This window comes from Thunnus albacares, chromosome 19 (assembly GCF_914725855.1).
Source record: "Thunnus albacares chromosome 19, fThuAlb1.1, whole genome shotgun sequence".
Classification (NCBI taxonomy): Eukaryota; Metazoa; Chordata; class Actinopteri; order Scombriformes; family Scombridae; genus Thunnus; species Thunnus albacares.
The window spans coordinates 29,194,871-29,205,384 of NC_058124.1; the positions used below are offsets into that span (position 1 = coordinate 29,194,871).

The 10,514-nt window shown below is 39.1% G+C and overlaps 2 protein-coding genes across 1 annotated transcript; both read left to right on the forward strand.

Moving 5' to 3' along the window:
* The window catches only part of LOC122970013 (zinc finger protein 160-like), a 69,543-nt gene that overhangs the window by 28,718 nt on the left and 30,311 nt on the right, over positions 1–10,514 (forward strand).
* LOC122970041 (gastrula zinc finger protein XlCGF57.1-like) lies at positions 1,073–6,462 on the forward strand. The gene is made up of 2 exons (XM_044336136.1): positions 1,073–1,580; positions 5,113–6,462. The coding sequence occupies exons 1-2, from the start codon at positions 1,388–1,390 to the stop codon at positions 6,330–6,332; spliced, it is 1,413 nt and encodes a 470-aa protein (XP_044192071.1). The 5' UTR covers positions 1,073–1,387; the 3' UTR covers positions 6,333–6,462.

Consider the following 10,514-nt stretch of genomic DNA (forward strand, 5'->3'; position numbering starts at 1 on the left):
TCCAGAAAGATCCTGATGTTGTATTGTAACCAAGTCCCACTCATGGCAGTAGTCGCTCTCTGGGTCCATGGGCATTGGTTTACAGTTTACACATCTTCACCACCAGGTAGCTTAGAGCTCTTTCTTGGCCTCCAGCTTGGCCACCAGTTTCCTCTCTCTCTTTCAGCTTGTTCACTCTCCATCTGCAAAAGTTCTTCTTCTGTATATTTTGGTTTTTATAGGTATCCTCTTGTCTCCAAAGTGAACAGCATTTTGTTGTTGCTGTCATAATCACTCATTTTTTATTTCCTTGTATTTTTTGTCTCTTCCATAAATATATAAAATATTCAGTCATGGTCAAAACACCAGAAACTGTGACATAGTGCAGCCATAATTAACATCTGGCAGAAGGAATGAGATACAGACAATAAAGGGAGACATGATTATAGGAGACAGAAGTCAGTTAATGTCAAACAGTTTAAAGGAGGATGCCATAATCACAGAGAGAAGGTGATCAGTACACAGTTAAGGTTCAGGCATGCAGGTTTTCACTCCATGTTATATTTAATGGGGAAAAATCCATCAAATCTGTCAGTGGTGTAACGTTCTGGAAGATGTAGAACACATTTTGATGCTGTTGTAAATATAATAAAGACTTCACCTTATGGGATTCACCGATAATGACAAATGCTCTCATTGACCAGACTCCATTGATGACCATATTCATGCATTCTGGCTCTGCCCATATAATCAATCATTCTGGTCTGAGCTCATGAGCAGACTTTCCACCATTCTTGGCCTCAGTGTCCCCCTTCCTTTGTTTTGTTTTGTGCTTTTTGTTGTTGTCATCCCATATACTTTTACATCTATGATTCCTGTTTTTGTTTTTTCTCTCTTTTATGTTCTATGTCCTGATAATTAAATGAATAAAGAAAAAGGGAAATAGGGTGTGATTTTTATTTCCTGTTTATTTCTTTTTTCTTTTTTTTATAGACCAATCAGTATTCAGATTATGTAATGTCTTAACTCTACACACATCGATACAGCAGGTGGCGGTTTGCAGCTTTGAAGCTGGTTTGCGATCCGCCAATAAACACAAAGAAGAAGAATTGAAACCCGGAAGTGATTTTCTTTAGCATACTGGCGTCTAGATTGTGTTGCGTGTTAGCAGAGTCCTGCTCTATTTCTTCTTCAGAAAGTGTCTGAATGAACCATCATGTCTGGATAAACCTGTCTGTGCTGTTCACGATGTTTCACCTCTGATTTATCTCCCGGTAGCCCACAAGGACATTGAAGTTAGCTCAGTGTGTTAGCTGTAAAAAAAAAAATTGACGGAGCTCAGGAGCAGATTGATTGTTTGATGGAGACCAAACTGAGTTTCTGACGGAGAAAAGGTTACGTGTTAAAAATGTCTAAAGTCCAAATGCTTAGAGCGTCGGTGACGCAGCGACTAACTGCGGCTGCTGAAGAGATATTTGTGCTGTTTGAAAGATCGATAGCAGAGTACGAGGAGGAACTTTCTCGATCCAAAGAGGAGAACGAGCGACAACGCAAACTACTGGACGCTGTTTTCAACCCTCAACTTCAGCTACACAGAGCAGGTTTGTTCCCTTTAAGTTACATCTTCCCAACAAAAAACCCTGTTTGGGTCCCCTTGTGAATAATCCACATGGGGCCCGCATGAAATAGTGGACGTGGACATGTGGGCCCCAAATTATGGGGCCCTAGTGGGAAACCCACACCAAGCCTAAAATGGTGGGCATAGTGTGGGCTGGTCACTGGTGCTGTGGGCCTGACGAGAGCTTATTTTAAAGGTGCCACTGACCAACAGTGGACCAAGAGAATCCCAAAAAGACACAAAATCAATATTTATTTTAAAAGTACATTCTTAATAATTAATATGACAGAATGAATAATTAAAATTAGATGTGATACAGCATAATAAATACAATTCAATGTAACATAGGCCTAAAACTCTCAACAATAATCATAAAACCATTCTAATAATCATAAAGATGGAACAAAAAAACTGAATCCTTCAAGGCACCAAAAGACGGGAACAGAGAACAGGAGCCTGTCTGTTGTATGGAGGACAAGCTGAGGCATCTTAAACCTGAAACATTTACACACAATTAAAATACTCTTTACTTTTAACGTTATCAAACAAAGAGAAATGTCCTCCTAGTAACATCCCTCATGGCAGGGTTTTATAGCTCTGATCAGTCTGATCAGTCTGCTCTGATTGGCCACCGCAGCTTAACATTGGGTTGCGTTTCTCCAAAAGTTCACTCTGGAACAACTTTCTCACTGCAGGCTCCTGCGGCCAAAACGCACTACCCTGATTTAAATGAACGAGAGGACTAGCATTCTCACCACACTGCTAAATCTGGTCTGAATACAGTCTTAGACCTACTACCTCTGCGTCCCTCCATCTCTGTTCTTAGCCAATGTTTGATGGCAGTTTGTTTTGCTGCTTTTTTATCACAGCATCTGTAAGAAGAGAAAAAAAATAAGTAAAAATCTTTAACAATTTTAAAAAAAGTAATGAGGTAAAGCTGGAACCACACAAACTGATATAATATGAAATATGAGTGTGTACGCATGTATCCAGGGTTTCCACCAGAAAGGTTCATCCTACAGGATCCTGACATGGACAAAAGTCCTGAGTTTAGAATAAAGTGACAAGTACAAAAAGAGTAATCTATATTCTTATAGGTCAGTGGAAACATTTTATTGTTCCGTGTTTTTATTTCCACTCTGGTTTTAAAAACAGAGCTTCGAACAAACTGAGAGATCATTTATGACACTAAACACATAATGATGATTTTAGCTGCTTTTTAATGAAGTTGATTCTCGTCCCGTAGTGAAACTGACAGTGTGGATGATTTTACACTCTGATTCCATCACTGCAGTTTAGGGATGCATGATATTGGATTTTTTGCCGATATCTAATATGCCGATATTTTCAACTCATTGTGGCCGATTGCCGATGCCGAGGAGACTATTATGCATGCAGCATAGATTGTACTAAATATGATCAAGAAAGACAATATATGAAGGAAGAACTGAGGAAGACTGGAGTTCAGCATTAAAACTTTAATGAAGCTGCCAAGTGGGAGCAGCAGTAGAGTTTTCATTGAGTTTATTAGACAGACAGCATTAATGTGTAGGATTTAATCTCTGGTCCACACTCCTGACCAGAAGGTGGCGCTAATGCACCTGATACGCTGGTTGACAACCGCCGTTATAAATCAAAATGAAGAAGTTTTTTCCGAACAGAGTGGTACATCCTGTCAGCCAAAGTGTTTCTTGGTTTCCTATCTGTGCCATGGAAGTATAAAGAGAACTTCCCGGTATGAAAGTACCCGGATCTTCCGCACTGTGTGGCCTATAGAGCATCCGCACTAGTGACTTTCGCTGGCCGAGTCGGCTACTTCCATGATCTGTGCAGCCGAACACAGCAGCTCCTCGACGGACTGTTTCACCCTGACGGTCCCGGTGTTTCCTCTGCAGGCTGCACTTCACTCAGCCGTCCGTCAGACCTGCTGCTTCTTCCCTCTTTAACCTGAGTAACAAACCGGGACTCGGTGCCCCAGTTGGACCCACATGGAGAGCCGGGGCTAACGTTAGCTGAGAGGCTAGCTGGCTGTGCGTCCCTCAGGCCATGCTGCAGCTAACGCCCCGCAGCCTCTCAGCGGGTCTGACGGGCAGCTGAGTGAAGTGCAGCCTGCGGAGGAAGCACCGGGACCGTCAGGGTGAGAAAGTCTGTCGAGGGAAGCACAGTCAGGCGGGGTTGGAGAAGGTGACATATCAGCCTCTCATAATCGACAGAATTCGCCAATGCCGATATTTCATTTTAGAGCTTTTATCGGCCGATACCCCAAATCAGATGCCCCAAATCATGTTTTAAAAATAAAATTTGATGTAATGGAACTTCCTGCTGTAATATATATGATCAAGTATATATGTTTTGCCACATCATACATACATTTTTGTGGAGTAAATAAATAGAGAGGAAAGATGCCACCCTAAAGGAAGCTCGACTGTAGAGGAAATCAACAGACTGACAAGCTTATTAAAGAAGAAAATTGTCGGTCAAGTATGTTAGAATGAATACATTGCTAATTCAAATTTTGAGATACAGGCTGTTTGCCTGTGTTGGCAGAAAAGTGCCAAAATTCTTTGCTTCCAGCTTCTTAAATGTGAATATTTTCTGATTTCTTTAGTCTTCTGACAGTAAAGTGAATATCTTTGCGTTGTGGATAGAGCTGCAACGACTAGTCGATTAGTTGTCAACTATTTAATTACTTGCCAGCTATTTTGATAATTGATTAATCATTTGAAATATTTCTCTCTGGTTTCCTCCGTCCTCTATGACAGTAATAGGAATATCTTTGGGTTGTGGACAAAACAACAAACTTCAGGTTGCATCTTCTGCTTTGCGAAACGGTTATTGACATTTTCCACTATTGACGCTGTTTTCACACATTTTATAGACCAAACAACAAAATTGATTCATTGACAATATAATTAACAGATGAATCGATCATGAAAATAATTGTTGGTTATTTTCATTATCAGTTAATCTGTCCATTATTTTCATGATTAGTCGATTAGTTGTTTAGTCCATAAAATGTCAGAAAATGGTGAAAAATGTGCATCATTGTTACCCAAACCCCAAGATGACGTCCTCAAATGTCTTGTTTTGTCCACAACCCAAAGATATTTTGTTTACTGTCATAGAGGAGTAAAGAAACCAGAAAATATTCATATTTGAGATGATCAGAAAGGGATTAGAGAGCATCAGAGAGTTATTTTTTTAATGACTCAAAGTTATTAATTGATTATCAAAATAGTTGCTGATGAATTTAATGGCTGGAAACTCATCGATTTAAATTATTTATCTTTGCAGCTCTACATTTCTTGTTTTAAAAAGACGGTAACTTTGGAAAATATGCACTTGATTTGATTTTACTCTTGTTTTGTCACCCACTCATAAAAATATGACCCTATAGTGCTACTAGTGTTTAGAAACTCCACATGGTACCTTTAACATAAAATATGATTATCAAGCTTGATGGAACAAAAGTTCATGTGTTTACATTAAAAGCTGTCTGTCTGTCTGTGTTTCAGCTTTACCTTTAGATGTGCAAAAAGTTATTGTTGGTGAAGAAGAGCAGAAAGAGAGGAGCTCCAGTCTGGACCAGCAGGACCCAGAGCCCCCACACATTAAAGAGGAACAGGAGGAACTCTGGACCAGTCAGGAAGGAGAGCAGCTTCAAGGGCTGGAGGAGGCTGATATCACCAAGATCACATTCACTCCTGTCCCTGTGAAGACTGAAGATGATGAAGAGAAACCTCAGTCCTCACAGCTTCATCAAAGACAAACTGAACAGATAAAAACAGAAGCTGATGGAGAGGACTGTGGAGGATCAGAACCGGCCAGGAACTCAGATCCAGATAGACATTTACAACCTGATACTGATGAAAAGATTTCAGACTCTTTAAAGACTGAGACTGAAGACGGTGATGAATGGAAGGAGATCAGTGCACCTGTTGTAATGACCTGTGATCTGAGTTGTAATGAGTTGAAATCATTTAGCTGCTCCGAGTGTGGCAAAAAATTTAGTCAAAAGGGACACCTGCTCATACACCGGAGAATTCACACAGAGGAGAAACCTTTCAGTTGCTCAGTTTGTGGGAAAATATTAGTATGCAAGGGGTCTCTTAAGAGACATATGAGAATTCACACAGGAGAGAACCCCTTTAGTTGCTCACTTTGTGGTAAAAGATTGGTATGCAAGGGGTCTCTTAGGAGACATATGAAAACTCACACAGGAGAGAAACCCTTTAGTTGCCCAGTTTGTGGTAAAAGATTTGTTTGTGAGGAGTCTCTTAGGAGACATGTGAAAATTCACACAGGAGAGAAACCTTTCAGTTGCTCACTTTGTGGTAAAAGATTTGTATGCAAGGAGTCTCTTAGGAGACATAAGAAAACTCACACAGGAGAGAAACCCTTTACTTGCACAGTTTGTGGTAAATCTTTTACTCAGTCAGGCCTGCGTTACCACCTGAAAACTCACACAAGAGAAAAACCCTTTAGTTGCTCAGTTTGTGGTAAAAGATTCAACCAGGAGGTGACTTTGCAGTTACACATGAGAATCCACACAGGAGAGGAGACATTTAGCTGCTCTGAATGTGGTAAATTATTTGGCATGAAAAGATATCTGCAGAGACACATGAGAATCCACACAGGAGAGAAGCCATTTAGCTGCTCTTATTGTCGTTTTAGATTCAACAAAAAGGCAAATCTGCAGAGACACATGAGAATCCATTCAAGAGAAACTGTTTAGCTGCTCCGTTTGCGCTACAAAGATGTATACAAAAGGTACATCTGTTAAGCTGGCTGTCCTCAAAGGGGAGAAACCATGTTATTGCAGTGTTTGTTACCAAAGACTACACAGTTCAAAAGAAACAAGTGTGTTGACGAGTTCTCAGCAGCTCAACTGAACAGATGGAAACAGAAGCTGATGGAGAGGACTGTAGAGGATCAGAACCAGCTAGGAACTCACATCCAGATAGACATTTACAACCAGTTAGTGCTGACGAGGTTTCAGGCTTTCCTGAACCGTAGACAATGATTATTATTGGAAGGAGACCAGTGAACCTCAGTCAAGTTTAGACACCATACATTTTACTTTTAAATGATATGAGAGGTAATACTGGCTTTTTCTCATGCGTTACTGAACTCTTACCTTGCGAGGTAGCTGGATTTGTGAAGGTCACACAACACACCATCTTTTCTGGCTTCAAGTCATGTGCTTGTGGCTGAACCACAATGAATCAGACCAATCAGCGTCCTATAAGGAATTACAGGCAGCTACAGGCGTGGTTTAGGTGTGATGACAGTGAAAGGCTCATTAGTTACCCCGTGATAGACAGTCGTTCATCAAATCAGGACGACTTAGACTCAGATGGTTCAGTGTAACAAATAATCTGAGCATGTCAGGTTAAATGAACTCATCCAGGAGAGAAACATTTCAGTTGCTCATGTTCATTTCACACAAGTGGAAATCTCTTCAAATGTATTAATGTTTGTCCTGGTGTTTTTTTTTAAATAGACTGAGTTTCACTATTAAAAGTATTGTGTGTTTGTGATGTAAGTGCTCAAGAAAATGTATGTAATGTATGTAAATGACTACAAACACAAATTAGTCAACAGTAATGTTAAAAGAAACACAAGCCAAACTGACTTGCTTTGGTAATTTGGTAATTTGGTAATTTGGCTTGGGAGTGGACTGGACAAAAAAGTTGACTTATTAAGGAAAGACTAAATACATATGGGAAATAGGAAGAAATGACTTTTAACTGAAAGCTGAAAGGATAACAGAACTCCATCCTCTCAATGTAGTCATGAAGAAAAAATGTGTAATAATTTGTTCAGAATTTTTTTTAAAAAACCCAAAAGCCAAAAAACTTAAGGAAAGACCAAATACATACGAGAAACAGGAAGAAATTAGATTTAACTGAAAGCAGTAATAAGAAAACAGAGCTCCATCCTCTCAATGTAGTCATGAAAAAACATGTGTTTAGTAACTAGTTCAGAATTTTAATGTTAGTTAAATATATGTAATAAAAAATATATTCAGCATAAAGGTTTTCATGTCGGGAGTTGATAGTAACAGTGATGATTAGTTTTGTGTAATATAGAGGCTGTTTTTTAACGTTGTAAACTGTTTTATACTCTTGGCTTTTTCTTCTATGATCTTTCAAGTTTTTTGTTATGAACTATGATCTTGAAATAAAATTACCTGAATAAAGTGAACAGTATTGTGTATCATTAACAGTGAGACATTGACTGGTATGAAAACAAGTCTTTGTATGAAAAGGGCTTTATTGGATCACAAAAACTTTCAGATCTTAAATAAGGTTGAAGGACTGATCTAAATATTGCTGCTGTGACTGCTAATAGATGTCAGTATGTTTATAAGACTGCTGTAGAAGAAAGTCTCATTTTCTTCCAGCTCCTTCATATTGTACTTAATGTTGTAGAACAGGTCAGATATTTGCTAGAAAGCAGACACAGGCTGGTTACAAGTGTTGTGTCTTCTTGAGTATTACTCCAACTTATTTTACAAGTCATATCAATAATTAAAGCGGCAAACAGCAATAATCAGGCCCTTGCACTTTGTGCCACAGTCGAAGGGCTTTTACTGCAGGCATGTAGATGTCTGAAGGCCAGAGGGTTGTACTACGAAGCCAGATTAGTGGGTTAGCGAGGTGTGTTGAGCATAAAGCCAGAGTTTTCAATGTCACGAAGGTGGCTCTCTTTTAACCTGCTACATCACCATGGTAACTTATACTGCAAACTTAACCTGGTCCGGAGCAGGTTATGTTCCAAGTTTCGGCTTAAATTGGCAATAAAAAGCGCCGTCCTTTCACCAACCACCTGATTTGCTGCCAAGTCTGTTTAACACTGCTGCTACTGCAGCTATTAGAAGACTGATTAGAAAACTGATTAGTCTATTACCATACTTGCTATTGATTTGATGTCATATTGTAAATTTGTATTGGTGCAAGAGGTTAGGGTTACTTGTGGGATGGGATTTTGTTACAATATATCAAACTGTATTTCAAATTGCAAAAAGAAACAAATAAAAAACAAAAAACTGGTGAAAAATACTAAATAAATCTGCTGCATCAAGTTTAATGTTTAAGAGCTCTGGATGTGGGAGGTGCGGAGAGTGCATTGAGTGGTAAAATATGTATATAAACTAATTACGTAATTAATACATTTGTTTTTTTATTTAACAAATTTACATCAGCAGTTTTCTACCAGCATTCCTCTCTCACCTTATTTGCAGCAACAGCGTTGCTTTTTGCTGTGATAATGTATTTCTATTATTCATAGCTCTCAGTTATAATGATCTGTTCCTCCTGACTGAAGTAAGCAGCACACGATCAGTCCATTTTGTGCGGAAAAAGAGTCAAATGACACCAAACGCCCCCTTTTATGGGGACGCACACAGAGCCTGAAGCAGAAAGCCTGAGTTAACAAAGAAAGTTCATAACCACCGTCGTGATACCACTTATCTCTGATCGCGAGTTTAGGGTTTGTTAATCCAGCTCACATAAAGAAAGCCTGAATATGTGGAACTTGCTTCGTAGTTCAACCCCTCTGGACTCTCATCGGACTTTGAATGAAGGAGTTAAATATCACTTCTTGTGACCACTATGTGGCGCTAGAGAACACTTTCTAATTATACATCATGTTGCTGTATATCATGTGTAGACACCATATAAGTGTCATGTAAATTGGATGATGTTTGTAACATAAGTCTCACTTCCTGTTGTCAGTAGGTGGCGCTATGACTATGACTTAATATTGACATGTAGACGTGTTCAGGCCTGGCCTCTTATCATACATGAGAAATTTGGGGCAGATTGGACAATGTTGAGTTGAGTTACAACAACTTCCTGTTTCATGTTTTGGGCAAAATGGATTGGCATGCCATGTCAGGGCATTCCATGAAATCTCATAAGCTTCGCAATTTCGCTTCAGAAAGGTCTTTAGATGTCACTAAATTTGAAGTCACTCGGGTTAATGTTCTAGGAGGAGATTATTAAAGTACAATGCCTGTGTATGGCTTCACTTTGCAAAATAAATTGCACAGTACATTCAAAATGGCTGACTTTCTGTTGGATTTAGGGTATGGCTCCAAGACGCTTTTTTAAGTCTGGAGATGTTACATCTGCCTACCAAATTTTGTACAAGTACACCAAGTTTGAAGTTGGGGGCTTTGACTTTGAAAACTTCTACGGGGCGCTCTCGACCCATTTTACTACATCCAAACCCAACACCCATATCAATCAATCAATCAATCAATCAATTTTTATTTATATAGCGCCAAATCACAACAAAAGTTAGATATTATCATTAAAGAAGCTCATAAAGTCATTACTAATGAGAGCTATAGGAATACATGGATCAATAGAGTTATGACTCTTTGTCAGCTGAAAAGGAACCTAGGGCAGTTATTATTCTCTTCTATTAATGCTGAGTAATAGGCGGCTCTGGCATTACAGAGGGCCTTCCTATATGTTTTAAGACTATCTTGCCAGACTAAGCAAGCAAGCAAGCATATCCAAGTTACGCCATTTCTGATGCATGTGCAAAGTTTCCTGAGTTTTCCAGCACCCATAGCACCTCGAATATGTTAAAAGTAATTAGGGGGTGCTATAGAGCCAACGTGCCATGCCCAAGGTAATTAGCAATATCAAATCAAAATACTTACTAGTTCAAACATGGGTGCAAAGTTTTGTGAGTTTTTTCACATCCTAAAGGCCACAGTATTGTGTTGGTACTATATTGACCCAAATATTAACCCAGTGATTTTTAGTGTGTGCATACCTACGGGCGATTGTAATTTACTTGATTAATTTATTTATCAGGGAAAACATATTAATTAACATCAATACGATGTAATAAATGTGTCAGATTTAGCTACATGAAAGCACAGGGAGACGCAGCACAG